The sequence below is a fragment of the Temnothorax americanus genome, unplaced genomic scaffold, assembly GCF_048541705.1.
Source record: "Temnothorax americanus isolate GAGA-0224 unplaced genomic scaffold, ASM4854170v1 Scaffold43, whole genome shotgun sequence".
Classification (NCBI taxonomy): Eukaryota; Metazoa; Arthropoda; class Insecta; order Hymenoptera; family Formicidae; genus Temnothorax; species Temnothorax americanus.
In genome coordinates this window covers 1,351,549-1,372,648 of record NW_027509581.1, presented here as the reverse complement: position 1 = coordinate 1,372,648, position 21,100 = coordinate 1,351,549, and the positions used below count along the sequence as shown (strand labels likewise).

At 40.9% G+C, this 21,100-nt stretch overlaps 1 protein-coding gene and 2 long non-coding RNA genes across 7 annotated transcripts; 2 read left to right on the top strand and 1 right to left on the bottom strand.

The window, feature by feature from the left end:
* Positions 1–2,567: 2,567 nt before the first annotated feature.
* LOC143903080 (uncharacterized) lies at positions 2,568–5,815 on the top strand. Its single transcript, XR_013258600.1, has 2 exons — positions 2,568–3,253; positions 5,365–5,815. It is a non-coding gene; the product is annotated as an uncharacterized LOC143903080 (long non-coding RNA).
* An 8,903-nt stretch (positions 5,816–14,718) lies between these two features.
* On the bottom strand, positions 14,719–16,310 carry LOC143903079 (uncharacterized). 2 transcript variants are annotated; one of them, XR_013258599.1, is made up of 5 exons: positions 16,058–16,310; positions 15,499–15,585; positions 15,186–15,286; positions 14,810–14,924; positions 14,719–14,733 (listed from the first exon to the last, which is right to left on the bottom strand). It is a non-coding gene; the product is annotated as an uncharacterized LOC143903079 (long non-coding RNA). The 2 variants fall into 2 exon arrangements; XR_013258598.1 differs by lacking the exons at positions 14,719–14,733; positions 14,810–14,924 and having other exon boundaries at positions 14,993–15,286; positions 16,058–16,256.
* A 2,454-nt stretch (positions 16,311–18,764) lies between these two features.
* On the top strand, positions 18,765–20,241 carry LOC143903074 (uncharacterized). 4 transcript variants are annotated; one of them, XM_077416454.1, is made up of 5 exons: positions 18,765–18,867; positions 19,291–19,403; positions 19,764–19,926; positions 20,009–20,131; positions 20,213–20,241. In XM_077416454.1, the coding sequence occupies exons 2-5, from the start codon at positions 19,393–19,395 to the stop codon at positions 20,228–20,230; spliced, it is 315 nt and encodes a 104-aa protein (XP_077272580.1). In that variant the 5' UTR covers positions 18,765–18,867; positions 19,291–19,392; the 3' UTR covers positions 20,231–20,241. The 4 variants fall into 4 exon arrangements, with proteins under 4 accessions (XP_077272580.1, XP_077272581.1, XP_077272578.1 ...); XM_077416452.1 differs by lacking the exon at positions 18,765–18,867 and adding an exon at positions 18,906–19,170; XM_077416455.1 differs by lacking the exons at positions 18,765–18,867; positions 19,291–19,403 and adding an exon at positions 18,905–19,170.
* Positions 20,242–21,100: the final 859 nt, after the last annotated feature.

Here is a 21,100-nt window from a genome sequence, read left to right as displayed (position 1 = left end):
CTCGAAGAGACCGTATTCTCAAAAATTATACGAAGATGCTTTCGGTGTTCCGTTGCGTTTTTAGACGCTATAATGATGTCGTCGATGTAACAGAATACGAAGTCTAGTCCACGAAAGATTTCATCCATAAATCGTTGAAACGATTGTGCGGCGTTGCACAAGCCAAATGTCATTACGTTGAACTCGTACAACCTAAATGAAGTAATGACCGCTGTTTTGGGCCGGTCTTCTGGTGCGACGGGTATTTGATAATAAGCGCGTATCAAATCTAATGTTGAATATATAGTGCATCCGCGAAGACGGTGATTAAAATCATGTAGATAAGCGATAGGATAACGGTCTGGTTCGGTAACATTGTTTATGCCGCGGTAGTCTCCGCAATAACGCCATTCGCCCGTTTTTTTTCGGACCAAGTGTAACGGACTAGCCCACGAGCTGCTAGACGGCTGACAGATCCCTTCAACAATCATTTGAGCAAATTCGGCACGCGCGGCTCTCAGCTTTTCAGGCGACAACCGACGTGCACGCGCGGCGATCGGTGGACCACGTGTCGTAATGAAGTGTTGAACATTATGTTTGGGCTTCTTGTGCTGACAAGGTCTCGTTATATCGATGAACTCTTTCAATAAATCGCTATATTCGTTGTCCTGAAGTATCGTGGAAACGGAAGGTGTCGTGACGTTAATTATTTGTCCATTTGTTCCTAATTTTGTTACTCCGTCAATCAATCGGCGGTTATGTAAGTCGACTAAAAGGTTAAACTGCGCCAAGAAATCAGCTCCTATTATAGCATGAGTGACTTTCGCTACTGTGAAACGCCATTCAAACTTGCGTCGTAATCCTAAATCAACGCTAGTAAGTTTTTGACCAAACGTTGGAATCGGCGAGCTATTCGCTGCGTAGAGCGTTAGATCGGTTGGAGTTCGGTTGGATGTCATCGACTGCAGTATAATACTAATGTCTGCGCCAGTGTCTATTATATATCGCATACGGGATTTGCGATCACAGTCAAAATGAGGCGTCGTTGCTTTTGAGAAGCTCCCACGTGCGCCTCCAAACGAGGAAGCGTAGTTAGTTTTCCTTAAGTGCTTGCTGCGTATCCGCTACAGCCTTTTGCCAAGTACAGGGTGGGCGGCACCTGTAAGCTTCTTTACCAAACTTAGCATGATAATAACAATAATCGGTATTTTGCTTAATATTAGGCTTACGACTAACGGATCGATCCCTAGTACCACGACCGCGACTTCTCGGTCGTCCTCTTTGAGTCCTAACAGTTAACGCTTCTACCTGTTTTTTAAGATCTGCAATTTGCTGTTCCAAAGTGGAAACAGGCTGAGAGAAACTTGCCGTGGGAACGGCTACCATGCTAATTACCGGTTTCATAACCTCTATCGCTTTGTCCGCCTGCATTGCTAGCGTTGTGAGGTCTTCTACTCCGCCGATGGCTAGTACAGCCCTGATGGACTCGGGTAACTGCTTAAGGAACAGGGTGCGTAGGATGGAATCTCCGCATGCCCTGCCTGCCAAGTTGCGCAGCCTTTGTAGAAAATTGGAGGGTTTTTCCTCGCACATTTTGTGCCCTCGTAATAAACGTCGTAATTTTGACTCGCTGGTCTCGCCGAACGACGTTAGGATGCGGTCTTTAAGCGCCTGATATTTTTGCATGGGCGGTGGGTTCTCTAGAATATCGGAAACAAACGGCAGTACTTCTTGGTCAAGATTGAATACCACGTACCTGAATTTTGTATCATCTGCTGAGATACGTGAGAGCTGAAATGCTGCTTCAGCTTGTGCGAACCAGAGGTTAGGATTCGCTTTCCAAAAGGGAGGAAGTCTCATCAATCGAGCCGTATGGACTTCAGGCTGCTCGGGCGGAAGGCCGAAGTTCAAGCCACCATGTCCGCTCTCAGTCTCGAATCCTCGTTGGTTTTCCATATCGCTGGGGATGTCCGAATTACGTGTGTTTTCTCCGGGAGGCTCGTTACGATGCGGGGGCGGTGTACGTGACGTCATGTTACTTCTCGGCCCTCGTCTTTATCAAAACCTCGGACGAGTCAATCTTCTGGGCGTGTGATCGTATACGTAGCCGGGCGGTTAAAGCCGTTATTATTTTCAAAACGCCGTACTAGTGATCACGTCGTACGAGTGATCACGTCGCGCGTCGGTGTCACCAATTATTACTGTGGGCACTGCCTTAGCTATTGTTCATCTAGATGCGAGGTTGTAATGAGATATTACGTATATCTGAATAAACTTTATTCTTACAAGCTACGCCTCGTGTACATCGTACTGAAGACAAAAGAATACTGGGGATCGATCATGTATCTTTTCCCCTAGGACGGAAATGTGAAAAGTGAAAAGTTTATCTCTTTCTATTCAACACCAATAGAAAGAGATAGTTACATAACAGTTTTCACTTTTCACGTTTCCGCTCTAGGAAAAAAGTTACATGATCGCTACCCTGGTGAAGAATCTATATAAAACAAAGAAAAGTGTTGTGTGTCGACACTGGCGTTACAGAGATTTTTAACGTTTCGGGGTTGGCTACATTGTCCGGTTCCTACAAAGGACAGATGTCATTTCGTTAGACAAAGACAGATATAGGGAAAACAAAATTAGAAAGGTTGACATTATCGACATCGAGGAAGTTCGCCAGTCACTGCAGGATCCCTTTAACTAGATCGTTTTTATGCCGCGCATGCGTTTTCACGATGTGGCGCTTCTATAAACTACTACTCGATGCGCGACGCGTGCGTCTTTACTACTTCACTTCCATAATCTGTGTTCACTTCCGTTCGGTAGCTCGTTCAGTGAGCACGTTGGGTCCGTTCCGTTTCACGCATGATGCGCGCATTGTCTATAGTAAACGTTACGTATGCTATAGATAAATGCGCGCATATGCGTGAAACGGAACGGACCCGTTGTCGACGCATTCCTGCGAATCTTTCGAAGATTCTAGAAGGAAGGAAGGAAGGAAGGAAGGAAGTGAATCGTAATATTGATCAATCCAAGCATCAGTCTTTTACTGGGACAATCCGTCTCTTGAAGTGGAGATACGAGTATAATTATGAGAGAAACAATCTGTTCAGTAATCGAGTCGCAAACGAGCGGCATTTCGCCGAGTGGATGGCCACCGCAGTTGTAAAAGATACAGGCGGTTCGGGTAAAGGAGAACCTAGAGAACGGCCATTGGAATCCATTGTGGATTCATTTTGCATTGCGATCAAAACGTTAGTCTTTAGGACTCTCTAAGGTAAGATTCCTTTGCCGATAATGGCATTTTATTAGTGCACTACGAGAGATTGTAATTAAATTCTAATTACAATATATTCAGAGACGTCTCGATGAGGCACTACGGTGCACGAGTTAAAATTCGTTGTTATGCGCATAACTAAACTTTCATTTAAATATAAATGAATAAAATGAGAAATTAACGTGATATCGTAACTTCTTGCAAATTATGAATTATACATTCTGTTTAAGAATGATTCTTATCATATCGAGTTTACTTGATTTAAATAGTATGTAAATCTTTGAGAAGATTACTTTATATTTCTTAACTGCTTAAAGAGCGATTATTGTACGAAACTGTAATAGTTTTCTGTTATACATTTAATTGTATGATTCTTTTGCGATTTATTCCTAACTCATATTTGAGCGATACTCTCTTGAAATATTATTCGTGTTTCATTGTGAAGCTAATACGATAGCATTAGTATTTGCGTTCGTTCTTATTATACATATTATTATGTCTTGCGTTTACATTCTCGATATCAATTGAGTCTGCGTTTCATTCTGAATAGTATTAGCGTTAGTATTAATTTCTCAGTGTAAGATCATTCTGATCCGAACTAGAAAAGGAGAAAGGATATTATTCTAAATTTTAATTCAATTCCACGAGATGTGATTTATACTTTCAAATGTTCTGTTCATCTCTTGTGATGTAATTCGATACAGCATTGTCATATATATATATATATTGTTTATCTCTTCAGGAATCAAGTATGATTTGATCTACAATATTCCATTACATATTCTTTATTAGAATTATTATTCATTCTTTCTATTGATGTGGATATTGAGTAAATTATTCGAGATCTTGTATTATTAATACGACATATTAATTATCTCTATGAATGCTTTATTTATCTCGTCCAATATTATTTGATATTTCTCTGTATTATTCATATATGTTTTGTGTATCTTGCTTGGAATCAATGATGATTGAATATATTCTATTTAATTTTATATATAAGTGTGAACTCTTTTTCCTTTTTTTTTCTTAATGTTTACAGGAGATATCTGGTTTAGATTGTCAATAAACAGGAATTTGTTCTTTGAAAATAAGAGTATAATACTGAAATGAAGGAAAATTCATATCCTAATAACCCACACAGCACATAATATTGCAGAAATATTGCAGCAATATTATTTTTCCATTGCAATATTACAATGAAATATATCAGAAATATTGCAGTAATATTACTGATATATATCAGTAATATTAAAATGTCCGCAAAAATGAATATCAGTAATATTACTGATATATATATCAGTAATATATCTAATATATCAGTAATATATCAGTAATATATCAATAATATTACGGTAATATTACTATAATATTTGCGTGATATTTGTATAATATTGCTAGGAATTAAACCATTTTGATAATTTTTATTAAATTTTATTGAATTATTTGTAATAGTATTGTTACATATAATATACAAGACTTTTTGACTTGATATGGTCTCAAGAATATGCTATTGCAATAATACCCTAATTTCTTTAAATATTTGTGTATACATTTTCTTGAAGCTTTCATGTGTACACAATTATTTAAAAAAATTAGAATACTATTGCAACAGTATATTCTTGAAACCAAATCAAGTAAAAAAGTCCTGTACCACTTTTCACTCCGACGAACATTTATTGACAAACATCTATTGTAAGGTGATCCTTTCGTGAGAACAAGTATTAGATAAGTACCTAAATTTGATATATGTTAAATATACAGTAATAAGGGACATGTGTACAAAAAATCAAGTAAGGTTACCGACACTTTACAAGAAGTAAGTCATTCTAAATGTGCGTTCGCGGAGCGTGCCATTGTCATTCTATCCTTGTTTACATCTAATGAACGAGAAAGATAGAATGATGCAAATCGCCACGGCCGAGGTTTTCAACGAATAATACATGATAATACATTATTCATGTCTTAAAATATTCCCTGAAGTTTTCGGATTTCGTACATACCTTGAAAATAAGGGCTTGCCGAATGTTTTGCTCTGATATATGAGGTTAAATAAGTAGTGGATCCAATCGCATATTGCTTTACTCGTACTGTCATGCCTGACCTTGCAGCCGGCAGCTGCATTGCCGACGACTAACGACGACACCAAGAGACAACCCAGGATCATGGGGGATGTAGTGTTGCCACACCCCTTGGTGAAATACGATCAGGAAGAAAAGGGGTACAGACTGGCGTCACCACCCGAAGACAATGATGGACGAGCCAGCCCGGAGATCATACAGGCCCAGCGGCGTGTAGTCCGGGCGGCAAAGTTGAACGTAGCGACAATGGCGGAGCGATTGAGCGCCATGCGACGCGGGGCGACCATTTGAGGCGCCGTATGCGTAAAAATGTAGAGAATAGAATAAATAGGCTTAAGGATTAAAGATAGTAGATTAAGTATCAAATGACTAGGCACAAGAAAGTATATTTCTTATATTAGAGACATTCAGAGTTGCGTTTGTTTTCCTATACTTTACTTTTAGTTGCGTTGACGACAATTATGGTTTAAGTTTATGGAAACCCGTCCGAACGAGGAAAAAGGTTCAACTGTATTCAATAAAGAGTATAAGGTTGGTTTGTTTAAATAAAATGCGAAATGTAATTTATCCCGAGTACCCAGCGAATACTAAAACAATAAATTAAGGACAAAAATTGAAAAGAACGGGGAGATCCTAAGTCGGTCCAGCGCAGATCCAGAGACACAGTCAGCGGTGCACAGCTGCAGTCCAGAAGAGGTCCGAGGTGCTTGGTCCATCGACGATCCAAGATCCAGCGGCAACGGGGCGACCTGAAACAGAAATAAGGAAAGAGGAATCAGCGAGGCGTCGAAAGGTTGGGAAAATCCTAATATCTAGCGTTATCCTTTCTCGTTTTGGGGGTTAAAATCGAGTGGCGACCGTGTCGGTGACACCTAAATATAAATCAGGGGGAATATCACTCCTCCGTTCGGTTACAGTAGAAAGATTGGATTCGACGGGAAAATCGAGCGTTGTGGTGCGTGCGTGACGATATGGCGTGAGCCTGAAATCTCGGAGACGTAGCGTTTAAAAAACGCACCGATAGCTTGCCTGGCGCACGGGAGGGAACAAAACCCGCATTGATAAAATGGCGACCGTGACAGGATACGCGTAATCGAATTGCGTGCGAACCGCAGCGCGAGAGTGAACCGATCGAGAATAATAGTCTGCAAAGAAACCGTAGTTTCTTGCGTAAAGACGGAAAGCGAAATCCGTACGATAGTGTACATAGACCAAAATTAGGCGTGCGAATTAAGAGTTACGGTGGGAGCGTGAAACAACGTGCGGAAAAGGACGCGAAGCCGCGATTAGCATCAGCAAATTCGTGACGAAAAAATTCGCGTAGAGAACGTACGACGTTGTCCACCAGGCCTTAAGCACAAAGCCACGTAAAGGTCGGATCACAAAGGCGGTACGCGAAAATCATAGGTGCTGTAGCGAAATAAAGGTGATTAGTAGCGCGAAAAGGTGCATTCGATAGCACGCGTGTTAAGAATAACGAAACAACGTGCGCCAAATACGACGCGAAGTTGCGAAAAATAGGGATTATCGTGACAAAACAATTCGCGCGAAAAAAGGGTACGGATATTCTACGCGAATCGGCACAGAGCGCAGAGAGAACGCGAAAATTTCAGTAGGAAATAGCGTGAAGAGAGAAAATCTCGAAAAACAATTTAGACACCCGTTATACCTGCTATACGGAAGTCGAACACAGCGACCGAAAGTCACCACATACCGGGTGGGGCAACAACCGCGACGAGCGGGCATTTCAGCTATACATACCGGGTGGGACAGAAAAAGGTCGGAAATGGATCGAAGATATCCGAAACTAATAAAATCGTGGTAAACCGTTCGTTAGGCTACGGGATAGCGACACTAATAAGCGAGACGCGCGAACGTTGAAAAAAAAACGTGCGGAAAAGGGTACGCGTGGTCGTAACGCCAAAACGGGCGCACGATCAAGAAAACAACGCGGCTAAAAATGTACGAGCGTTACGGGCGCCGAAGAAAGTGATCGTGACCGGGAAAAGTTGAGAACGTACGCGAAAACGGGAAAACGAAGCCGAAAAAGGAGCGTCGTGGAAAAGCGGCGCGGGGAAATGTCCAGACGGGCATGCCCAATTTGCAAAGGACACCCGTAGGCGTGAAAACGCGATCTAAAGGAACGGTAACACCAGAAGAACAAATTCTAGAGAACGCCAGAATAAACGCGAGTCAGAATCAAACTCAACGTGTTCCAATAATCGTCTATCGGGACGAAGAGGACGAAATGGCACAAGCACAGCAGGCGAATAAAAACGCTTTACAAGGTAACGAAAGCGATGGTAACCAAGTATTAAACTTGAGTAACGAACCACCGCGAAACATGGTCGACATCAATGCGATGAGACAACAAAATGCGGAATTAGTCGGAATAATTCAGCAAATGACGGAAGAGATGCGACAATTGAGAGTAGAGGCGCGCGAAAATCGTGAGTTGCTCGAACACAATCGGAGCGAACGCGAGCTATCGGCCGGAAGACGGTCGGAGGAAAAAATAGACTCCCGTGTCTTCGACGAGGAACCCGCGCGACGCTACGCGCCACAAGAGTTAGTACCGTTAGGGGTCCGACTTCCGCGAGGGGGTTGGATAAAAAACCCGTTTGACGAGGTGACATATAGAGGAAAAAGCGATAAGCAAAATCCGATGCGATTTTTGCAAAAATTTGAAAAATTGGCACTGTACGAAAACGTTCCGGAAGACGAACAGTTGCACTATTTTGGACGATGCATGCGTGGGGTAGCCAGTCAATGGTTTGAGCTTCAGATGGCGGAGGATATAACCGAAATAAAACGCTTATTTACGCAGACGTATTGGGGATGCCAAGCACAGATGCGGGTTCGACAACGCGTGTACTTTGGAAAATACCGAGCTAAAGAAGACCAAATGTCAATGGCGGAGTACGCTTTGAGCGTGGCCCGCCAAGCCAAGACACTGTTACCGCCAATGACGGACGAAGAAATAGTCCAAACCGTCAGAGAACACTTTGATACAGACGTGTCTAGAGAGTTGAGACCATCTGTGGTAAAGACGGTCAACGATATGGTGGAAATGTTAGACACCATAGAAAACGAAAAAGAAACGCGAAAGTTACGCGCAGATGCGCGACGCGCAAACGAGAGTAGCGGGAGTAACCGCACAAATAACGCAAGAGTAGCCGAAAAGGGGAATTCGACCAATCGTGGAGGCGCGAGCGACCAAAAGGCAGATGGACGTTACAACAATTCAGCCAGACGCGACACGGCGAACAAGGGACAGTCGTCGTACAACAAATCGCCAGGATGGCGGAAGACGGACTCGCCAGAGGCGCGGCGCAAGGGCGCGGTCGACATCGTCGAGCTGCCAGACAGCGGAGACGACGATGGGAAACCCAAAGTTACGAGATACACGCGGGAACGCGAGGCGGAAGCGAAGCGCGAACGCGGTTCAAACAAATCGTCGTGTGTGAAGAATGCAGGAAATTCATACGGTCACGGAAGAAAACTCGCGGCGATCACAGCCGTAGGTCACAACGATGACCAGTCAACACATGAAGAAGAAGATGAGAGAAGCGATATCGAGTCGAGCGAGGACGACCGAGAGTACGCGGACGAGAAAGCATGTTGCGCGATAATACGCGACGGCGAAGGTACGAGCAACATAGCGGGTGGCGAAAAGGTACCGAGCGAAGTCACCGAGAGCCCGGTAAACATCATTCGGACGCGAGAAATCGTTCAAGAACTCGACGAAGATATGGCGAAAGAGCAGGCGAAAGCAGTCGATCAGGCGGACGTGCCAATCGACGATCGACATGAGATTCGGCAGATGCAGTACTAAAGCGCTTATTGATAAGGAGCGCAGGTCACGGCGATGACCCGTGCCTTTTACGACCAACTGCGCGAATCGAATAAGGAAATGGAATTGTTACCGATTAAGAAATTCACCCTGAGAGGGGCATTCTCAGAGAAAGGGTCCATTATTTCCAGCAAGGTACGAATAGTATTCGAATACAAAAACGAGCGATACACGCACGAATTCTTCATAGTGGAGAACCTAGCATACGAAATAGTATTGGGAATCGATTTCCTGGTAAAATACAGGATGATGTTGGCTTGTGACGACGAAATCGACGTCAAGTTCCGTAAATCGATCAATCCAATCATACGCGTGAATGCGATCGAACGCGAAGAAGAGGCGAAACAGCAATTGCAAGAAATTTTGGACAGACATGCCGAGCTGTTCAACGGAGAGATAGGTCGGGTGAACCATTATGAACATCGAATTGACATGAACGTGACGCGCCCATACAGAAAGAAACCTTACCCGATACCGGAAATACACATGGATCGTGTGAGAAAATATATCAAGCAACTTGAACGAGAAGGAATCGTGAGGAAACAAGCGACTCAATACGTAAACCCACTGGTAGTGGTTATTAAGAAGAATGGCGACATACGGCTATGCTTGGACGCGCGAGAGATCAACAAAAACATGTCAAACGATCATGCGCAACCACCTACGATCGAGGAAATCTTTCGACGCATAGGAAAGAGAAAAGTATTTTTCACGCTTGACGTGAGTCATGCCTTTTGGCAGATTCCACTCACGAAAGATTCAAGGCAATATGCCGGTTTCCTATTTGACGGCCAAACCTACGTATTCAAACGAATGCCATTTGGATTGAAGACGTCAGGAGCGTCGTTCACACGGGCAATGCACGAAGCCCTGGGTGACCAAAACTTCTTGTTGGTATACCTAGACGACGTTCTGATAGCGTCAGATTCATTGGAGGAGCACATGATACACCTCGAGTGGGTATTGACAAAGTTGGAGAAAGCCGGATTCCGACTCAATAGAGACAAATGTGAATTCCTGAGAGAAGAGATAACATTCTTGGGACATACGTTCAACGAAATTAAAGCGGAAATCAATCAAGAAACACGCGAGGCGATAGCCAACTTCGAGAGACCGCGAAATAAAAAACAAATACAATCGTTTCTAGGACTCGTAAATTGGGACCGTAGATTTATAAAAAACTTAGCGCGATTAACAAAACCGTTGGAGGAATTGTTAAAAAAGGGGCAAAAGTTCGAATGGACAACGGAACAACAAAGCGCCTTCAATGAAATTAAGCAGGCGTTCCGCGAAGCGCCAGACCTGTATCTATTTAGGCCGGACGCGAAATATGGAATATACGTGGACGCGGCGCGAACGGGTCTTGGGGCTAGATTGTACCAATACCAACCAAACGCAGAGGCGGAAACGCGACAGACGGTAGGATACGCGAGTCGAAGTTTAAAAGGGGCTGAAGTAAATTACACAGTCACGGAACTCGAGTGTCTGGCTCTGGTATGGGCACTACGTAAGTGGCATACGTTGTTGATAGGACGACACGTGCGCGTGCACACCGATCACCAAGCGTTAAAGTTCCTCAGCACCTGCGTACAAAACAATAGCCGAATCGCACGTTGGTTCGCGTTCCTGCAGGAATTTGACCTAGAAATCGAACATTTGCCGGGCCGAGAAAACGAGATAGCGGACGTGCTCTCGCGAAAAGCGACGAATGCGGACGCGACGAACGAAATAAAAAGAATCGCTTTGATAAGAGACGTGAATCAGGGAACCGACACACGAAGTTGGATAGCCATAATCAGGGAAGCGCAAAATGCTGAAGAAAAGCTACGCGAGGCGATGCGGATTAATCCGGAAGCGATATACGAACGCGAGGGACTCGTACGAATCAAACGCGAGGGGAGCGAAAAAATTGCGCTACCGCGAGCGATCACGTGGAGAATCACGCGAGAAATTCATCAACTATTGATACATTTTGGCACAGACAAAACATGCGATTTCTTGCGGCGATACTTTGACGGACCGAACTTCGAACGCGTTGCACGCGATGTAGTAGCGTCTTGCGAGACCTGTCAAGCGACGAAATATTATACGCGACCGACAGTGGGAACCGAATACTACGAATTACCGGAGGCACTGGGAGAAACGTTGTCGTTAGACAAATTCGGTCCACTACCGGCTACGCATCACGGATATAAATACGTTCTAGTAATCATGGATCAATTTTCCAAGTTCGTACGACTGTTTCCGATGAAAAAACTTGATACAATAACGCAAAACTTGGAAAATCGATTCTTTCGCGAAATAGGTATACCGCAAACGATCTTAACCGATAATGGAGGGCAATTTCTCACGGAGCGATGGCGAGGATTTGCCGCCAAAAAGGGTTTCGCGGTTAGGCGAACGTCGCCATATAATCCCCAATCGAATCCAGTCGAACGCGTAATGCGCGAGTTAGGGCGAATTATACGCGCGTACAGTAGCCAGCGGCAGCACGCGTGGCATAGAATAATTGACCGCGCGGAGGAAGTGATAAACCACACCCGACACGCGTCACACGGCTTCACACCGGTGGAGCTGAATAACGGAGAAACCGGACATTTAAGCGCGATACATCCCGCGCTGATTCCTCAAGAAGACCAAGGAGAACAACCTTGGGCCGACAAGGTCGAACGAGCACGGCAACGACTCACGGATGCGGCACGAAAACGGAAAGCGCAAGCTGACAAGCACGAGACGGCCGCATACGAAGAGGGACAACGAATCTGGGTGAAACTCCACCGAAGATCAGACGCCAGTCAAAAACTGACGAGAAAAATACACTTGGTGTACGAAGGGCCATACCGAGTACAACGGATCATAAGGCCAAACGCGTATCTAGTGGAGGACCTAGACGGACAAACGATAGGAGTATTCAATGCCCGACAGCTCAAACCTCATCGAGCATGCAGCAAAATTGCAGGAGAGGAAACCGGCTGACGAGGGTGACGAGCGACCTGACGAAGCGGACCAAGTCACGAATGACGGGGAGTCCGACGCCCAAGAAACGTCAGACGAGGAGGAAGAATCTGTCGACGGACGCGCCCAAGACGACAATGACGGGGAGTCCGATGACGACAGACGATCCGAAAGCGACGACCAAAGAGAGGAAGAACCCGAAGATGCATACGCCACCGAGACACCCAGTGACGTGGACGATTGGTACGGCACGGAGAGGTGGAACGACGAAGACGATGGTGGGGACGTCGAGGAGCGAAGCGCTGACGACGGGAGAAGACAAGACAGTGCGCTAGCCGATCGCGAGAGCGAGACACGACGTGAAGCGAGAGGAATAGAAAGTGACGTGGAGGCCGAATCGGAGCAAACCAGCGAACAGTCAATTGACCAACCAGACGAATCAGAAGAAGAAGACGACGTGTGGATAATTGAAAACGCAAATCCGGACGAACGGGATAGAGACCGTACCGTGGAGCTGAGCGACACAAGCCAGCGAGAAGAAGAAAGCATACCGGAGGAACGCTGGAGAGCGATTCTAGACAGATTGCTACTGTCATCTGACGACGAAGATAGAGGAGACGTCCAAGGGCAAGACGACGTCATTGAGATATCTGAGTCGGACGAGCCAGACGTCGCGTGGATAAACGCCATGTGGATGGACGTGGACGACAGCGAAGCAAGCACCGTAGATTACGAGGACTTCTGTCATGGAATCCAAGCGCACAGTAGCACGGAGAGGGAAGGAAAACTATTCCTAACAACTAGAAGAAGGAATGGAGTACTTACCCCGGTGAGCGAGCAGCTGGAGGAATCCCACGACGAAGAAGAGGACGAACCCATGCGACATGAGGATGAACCCGTACGAGGCGATGACGAACCAATGCAAGCCGAGGACGATCCAGATCACGAGGACGGCGATGAGGGCATCCCGGAGAGAGAACAGCTGAACCTGAAAATAAAAAGGGAAAGGTCAGTGGAGATAACTATAAAACAAGAAATAACAATCGAACGCGTCCAAAAGAATCACGCGAGCGCGAAAAAATTACCGAAACGGCGAAAACCGCGTAACCCGAAAACGCGAAAATGGCGAGCGAAATTACGTACTAGACTGAAGCGGCGCGATAGTAAAGGTCGGTTTGCGAAAAAGACGATAAAAAGAACACACCCGGTACATGAGAATCGGACAACGCAAAGTGCGAAAATTCGGAGCGCGACGCGAATCAGCGCGCGGCGGCGAGGAAGGCGAAAAACAAAACACGCGCGATCCTAAACATTGAACACGAAGAACAACTGGCGGTCCGGCGCGAAAAACGCCAGCTCAAAAAACAGAAACAGTCGTCGACAATCGAACTGGAGAGCGGAGACTCTTCGGGACACCTCGAATCCCCGCTGACGGGGAGTATGCAGCCGGCAGCTGCATTGCCGACGATCAACGACGACACAAAGAGACAACCCAGGATCATGGGGGATGTAGTGTTGCCACACCTTTTGGTGAAATACGATCAGGAAGAAAAGGGGTACAGACTGGCGTCACCACCCGAAGACAATGATGGACGAGCCAGCCCGGAGATCATACAGGCCCAGCGGCGTGTAGTCCGGGCGGCAAAGTTGAACGTAGCGACAATGGCGGAGCGATTGAGCGCCATGCGACGCGGGGCGACCATTTGAGGCGCCGTATGCGTAAAAATGTAGAGAATAGAATAAATAGGCTTAAGGATTAAAGATAGTAGATTAAGTATCAAATGACTAGGCACAAGAAAGTATATTTCTTATATTAGAGACATTCAGAGTTGCGTTTGTTTTCCTATACTTTACTTTTAGACCTTTTAGTTGCGTTGACGACAATTATGGTTTAAGTTTATGGAAACCCGTCCGAACGAGGAAAAAGGTTCAATTGCATTCAATAAAGAGTTTAAGGTTAGTTTGTTTAAATAAAATGCGAAATGTAATTTATCCCGAGTACCCAGCGAATACTAAAACAATAAATTAAGGACAAAGATTGAAAAGAGCGGGGAGATCCTAAGTCAGTCCAGCGCAGATCCAGAGACACAGTCAGCGGTGCACAGCTGCAGTCCAGAAGAGGTCCGAGGTGCTTGGTCCATCGACGATCCAAGATCCAGCGGCAACGGGGCGACCTGAAACAAAAATAAGGAAAGAGGAATCAGCGAGTCGTCGAAAGGTTGGGAAAATCCTAATATCTAGCGTTATCCTTTCTCGTTTTGGGGGTTAAAATCGAGTGGCGACCGTGTCGGTGACACCTAAATATAAATCAGGGGGAATATCACTCCTCCGTTCGGTTACAACCTAACCTAAATTGAGTCCAACCGTACTACTATTGTGATATTTTTTTAATTAGTAAATAATTAAATACAATTAAATCGTGCGTGTAAAATTATGTTATATTATTATAATTTTTGGGATGTTGTGTAATGTTTGTCACTATGTTTGTTTTTAATTACTTCATGATGGACTGTTACTTGACTAGCTGGGTCCGCGAAAGGACCACCTTGTAAGCTAAATATTGAAAAAAATACCAAGTTTTTCTTGAATATCTAAAAAATTATAAGGCAAATAAAAAAATGTTTCAGATAAAAGTTGTTCATATTAATTAGTAGAAAAAGATGATACCATAAAAAAGGGGTTTTTATTTAAATAATTTGATCCTATTAGGCTTAACACAGGTCCCGGGTTCAAAATCTAATAAAATTGTCTATTGGTCCTCCTTGAACTCTCCAACTTTTATCTGAAACATTTTTCCAATAAATTAATACTTTCTGAAATAATTATAGCGGAAATGATTGGCACACGAAATAAAAATCACCCTGTTTATTTCATACATAATTTCGTATTAAAACATAAGAGTACGGGGTTAAGTATGACGTGTTCCGGTATTCACTGTCTATACTAAAAATCTATGGTTAATGTTATACATACACTTTAGATTTTCAGTACTGGATATTAAAATATTGGAACGCAGTTTATACCAAGTTTAAATTTTTCTTACTTATGTATCTAATAAATGAAGCTGTCGCTCAGAAGAGTTTGATAGAAATACTGCTTGGTGCTACTCTGCGTGAACTTCCACTGATGGAAAGCAACGTAACACTGCAACATAATACAAAAACAGTAATTATTATTTACATCTAATTATATATTTTAAACATAAAAGTAGGTTAAGTATGAATCTGTATTGTCATATTCACTATCTATATACTGAAAATCTGTAGTTGATGTTACACGTATACTTTAGATTTTCAGTATTGACGATTAAAATTGGAAAGTATGATTTATATCAAATTTAACTTTTTCTTACTTACATATTTAATAAATAAATCTTTTGCTTTTTTATCAAACTGCTTGGTGCTGCTCTGGACTGCATGAACATCCACTGATGGAAAGCAATACTGTAACATATATATAGCATAAGAACAATAATTATTATAAAATCATGTAAATGGTTAAATAATTATGGTTAAATCATTTAATTAATGATTAAACTGCTTTTTAGGAGATTTGGGATCGGCATATTTCTGTCACGTATCTCCAAATAAGGGCTCCAGTTGGATTAAACTGTTAAAAATTTTGAGGTTAAGTTAGCTTCAAGATTTAAGTATGAATCCTTTAATAAATAATTTCATTAGAGACTCGTTCAATAAGGTTATAAAGGCAAATATATATATTTTAAGATGATCATTGAAATGGTTTTTATGATATTAACGTGGTTTTTGCAGATCATTATGCCACGTAATCCTTATTTTTAGATTTAAAGACAAATCGCCAAATATATATGTACAATGTACATATTAGTAATAATTATACAAAAATACTTTTAAAAATATTTGTGTGAACAATATTTATTAAATACAGAAAAATTACCTGAAATTAACACGATTGTTTCTGTGCGGTGTGTACACGTGATTGCGTGATCCCACGGAGCCATGCAAGAGACAGCGAGAGAAGATCGGGAATGGTGGGGGTCGGTGCTGCGACCAAGCGCATAGCCACACACACTAGCGTTCTTCCCTCCACTTACGCACTCAGAAACGTTCTGTTTATCCGTGTGACAAACTCGTAATTTGAAAAGTTTAATATTGATTATATAAAAAATATAAATTTTAAATTTTATCCATTTATTTTATTATCAATTTACTTATTGGCTCTTAATTAAAAATTAATTGTATATATAATTACCTTTTATTATTACAAAACAAATAACAAGTTTATAAAATTAAATACCACCAATTATAAAATTTATCTTAATAACTTTTATTCCCCAAAAGTACAAGTCAGTCTCTTTTAATTTCACACATTTTTTTATTTAGATTTTTCTTTTTTTCAGTCCAAAATTCTTTAACTGGTATATATTATCTGTGCAATACGTATGATTGTGTGATACCTTAATAACGTCTTAATGACGTCAATAAGATGTCATTAAAATGTCATTTGACATTATTTTGCTACTTAAAGTATTATATTTCAACAATATATTGCAGCAATATTACTGTATTATTTCAATATTATTTAAAAACGTGTAATACATCAGTAATATTTCTGAAATATTTTATTGTAATACGTAATATTTCCACAATATTGCAATATTACTGCAATATTTCTGCAATATTATGTGCTGTGTGGGAACTTACTTATTCCTCGAGTAAATCATCATTGAATTCCAATTACGATTATTTTGAGAATTAACTGGAAACATTTCTATTGAATTTGCTATATCTTTTGGAATCACCTATTTTATGTGTATCATATTGAGATTGTCTAATGTGTTTTACATATTACTCAAATATCTATGTCTGCTGCAATTGCGCACTCAATTTACGTTGACTAATAATTATTCAATATTAAGACTAAAATTTTACGACATCAACTTGCAGTGTACTGTTTTTTCATCTCCTTTCAAATAAAAGTGTTTGAGTCCTACTTCTCGTACAAAAAATTTCACATATTTTTTTTAAATAGATACCACTTGATATTTAAGTTTTTTGAGGTAGATATCATTTGGATTGAATAAAGTAACAATTTTGTAATATAATAATTTTGTTAAGAAAAATTAAAGCTACTATATACCACCTAGGTTAGAATAAATTTTATTTATTTTTTAATTTAAAATTAATGATACTACAACTTGGTTTCTTTTCGAGGTAACAACCACGCGTGTATGTACTTGGCGCCTTTTTTTACTTTTTTTTAAAAAGTTAATTTTGTACTGATATGCATTTTGTGTTACGTGTTTCGTGTTACTCATCCTCTTCTAACTAGTTTCATAAAGAGTATATCTTACAAACAGTATGTACAGATTGTAAAGCTAAAGGTGTTACAGACTATTATTTCTAAGAAAACAAAAATTTCATAATTTGCTTAGTTTTAAAAATAATAGTCTGTAACACCTTTAGTTTTATACCCTGTATATATTTTGCAATATAAGACACAATCGCATTCTAACGTGATTAATGCTAATATAACGCAACGTGGAAATAACACTTTTCAACTAGCAGTTGCCATCGTTTGCGACGTATTGTAGAACCGACTTAAAGGGAAGAACCAATCATATTAAAGGATTATTGAACGCTCACTGATCCTGCTTTGGGAGTTGTTTTCTAGCAAGCGACACAAATCGACACAAACATCGTTCTATCTTTCTTTTTTGGCAATGAGTAACAAAGATAAAACGATACTTGTGTCGACTTGTATTGCTTGCTGGAAAGCTCCCTTTGTCTGCTGAACGTGCCCAATTGTTACCATCTTAGAAATATTTTCTGATCAAAAATCAATGCTATGCACCACAAAAGGAAACCACAAAGTAAATTGCGTTTCACATTTGTTTTGCTTCCGCGTGGTAAAAGACGATTTTTGATGTTATAAAGAAATAGCAGAGAGACATGGTAGTTAGTCGTTGGTGGTCGTTGGCGGTAGTTACATCAAATCCAACTCGAGATCGAGTGCCATTCGCAAATAAAAACAAGCAGTGAGACACGTACAAAGCCAGGACACATTTTTCGTAGAAAGTAACAGTAAGGTTTCGACCAATCGCGTTGCTCGATTCAGCCGTCTGTAACCGTAGAAGTAAGAATCGAACAACACAATTAGTCGAAACCTTAAGCTGGTCACACACACTTTCCGTAGAACGTAACAGTAGGATTTCGACCAATCGCGTTGCTCGATTCGAAAACGTACGGCCATACGTTCCCGAATCGAGTAACACGATTGGTCGAAATCCTACTGTTACTGTTACGAAAAAGTGTGTGTCCGGGGCCTTACTGTTACGTTTTACGAAAAGTGTATGTGCTCTGCTTAAGTCATAAAAGGCTATTGTATGTACATATGTATACAATAGCTTGTCACGACTTACGTTTTCCTCTGCGTTATTTTACGTCCATGATCACGACTAACATCTCGTTTTCTGCCGTCGGATTTTTCATTTAGCGCGTTCAGCAGACACAACTGTTGCACAATTGTTGAGGTTGTCTTATCAACACTCTGCGTTGATTGGTTGGTTCTAAAAGTAAGAACCAATCACGTTCGATTACTACTGAGCGGCTTGGTCTGCTGAACGCGATCATTGTGCATCAAAGTTATCATCATCGCTCATCGCACCGTTGCTCATTACATGGACGTAAGAATCTCTGGACGGAGCGTAAGGTACCCTTTTAGACGCGGGGAGTAAAGCCTGAGGGGTAAGGGGTGCACGTCGCATTGCACAATGCTAGGCAATAAGCAATAGAAACAGGAAATAACAAAAAAATCGTTAATTACAACCTAAAAATTTTGAATGCTATGATTGGTTGAAAACACTAAAACAGGCAATAGGCACAGAATTTCCAACGTGATGGAAACTCTGTGTCTATTGCCTGTGTCACTGTTTACTCTGCATTTATACATGATTTCTGATTTCTATTCCTTGTTCCTATTGCCTGTTGCCTGGCATTGTGCAAGGGGCTTTACTTGTCTCACATTTAGTGTCTACTTTCAATTATCAGGTATGCCGCCATATATGCGAATACATTTGTATTTTGTTGCACGTGTTCGTTCTGTATAAGGTGATTAGGTATAAAGTGATTAATATAACGGTGAATATAGTGATATTAATATATTAATAGTATGCCGGATTGTGTTGGACTAAAGGCTGTAAAAATCAAAACTACGGAAGCCATAAAAGTAAAATACAATTACAATGGGAACAATCTCATAATCAAAAAATTATGTTTCACAAGTGAGTGTTATAATATTATCTAATATTAATTACTTAACGGCCTCCGTACAATGAAAAATATAAGGAACAAGGAACAGATATTAGCGGTTAGAAATAAAAAATCAAGAATAAAGCTGGTGTAGCATTGATACACGACTTCCGATAGATTAATAATCTATTGCCTGTTTATTCCTTGTTTCTGTTGCTTGTATTTTTTATTGTGCATCCAACTTATTCCTAATTCCTCAGTTTTCATCGCTAATATCTGTTTCTTATTTTTTATTGTGCTGGGGCTTTTAGTATTGCAAGCAAGTTATACATATATGTCACAATTGTTTTATGTTATTGTTAACTGTTTTAATATTAATCGTATAATTATAGAATACCTAAGAACCCAGAAGAACGTCAAAAATGGCTTGAAAGCATGGGATTAAATGGTACAGATATACCACAAAACGCAAAATCGTGCTCGTTACATTTTGAGGAAAGTATCTTATTGACAGAAGAGCTGATTACTATATCAAAATCCGACCTGGTGCCATTTGTATGTTAAATATAGAGTTAACTTAAATTATAAATATAATATCCAATATGTGATAGTTAAAAAAGAATATATTTTTTTACAGGAAAACGCAAGTGTGTGTACTGTAGAACCTTCTCGGAAAAAACTGAAGATACATTACACAAATGAAGAACCTATTATTGATTCCAAGACAACTAAAGAAATATTTGACAGTGCCATTCCATTTGTATGTCAAATATAAAGAGTTAACTTAAATCATAAATATAATATTTAATATGTGATGGTTAAGAAAAAATAATTTTTACAGGGAAACACAAAAGTGTGAATAATGTAGAACCTCCTCGGAAAAAACTGAAGGTACATCATACAATAGAAGAAGCCATTATTGATCCCAAGACAACTAAAGAAATATTTGACACATACACAGAACAAGGTATATTTATAAGATTTATTAATGAAAATATAGATTTTTATAAACTTGATAGCAATAGCAGAAAATAATCTGAATAATAATTATAATGATTATTTGTAGAAACTGTACACACGCGGTCATTAATACAAGATAAATCTTGTACAATAGATTGCCATTCTGATATTTTTGCAACAGCAACGACAGACAATACTGTTATTAGTACATCTAGCACTTATAAAAGTAATTATTCTCTTGTTAAGATAATTAGTTTATTTTCTTGAAACAAGTAATTGTAAATATTAAATTCCATTAAATTATTGTATATTTTTATATATAGGGATTGATGTAGTTCCGTAAATAAATACACCACCCGAAGTAAAACATCAGGGAACGGCTGTTTCGCCACATTTATCGGAAGATACGCCGAGAAAACGAATATTGAGAGCTGCACTGACCAACACAAGAAAAGATTTGAACAAGAAAATAAAATTTAAAAAACGTCTTAGCAGCTTTGAAGAAGAAACGTCTTCTTGATCCACACCAGCTAGACATTTTAAATGACCTAGATACATTTAACAAGCAATTGTTAATGCGTCAAGATAGTAAGATTCATAAAACACGAATGCGTAAACAATATGAACCCGAGTTAAGATCGTTTGCTTTAACTTTACATTTTTACTCGCCACAAGTGTACGCATTTGTCAGAAAAAAATTTGGTAATTATGCATATTAAGACCCCACCCGCCAAAATGACCTTGACTTTGACATATGTTGTCAAGGTCA

Coding starts and splice junctions, on each gene's coding strand:
- LOC143903074 (XM_077416454.1), top strand. Junction 19,927..20,008: donor AATCCGACCTGGTGCCATTT/GTATGTTAAATA, acceptor ATTTTTTTACAG/GAAAACGCAAGTGTGTGTAC.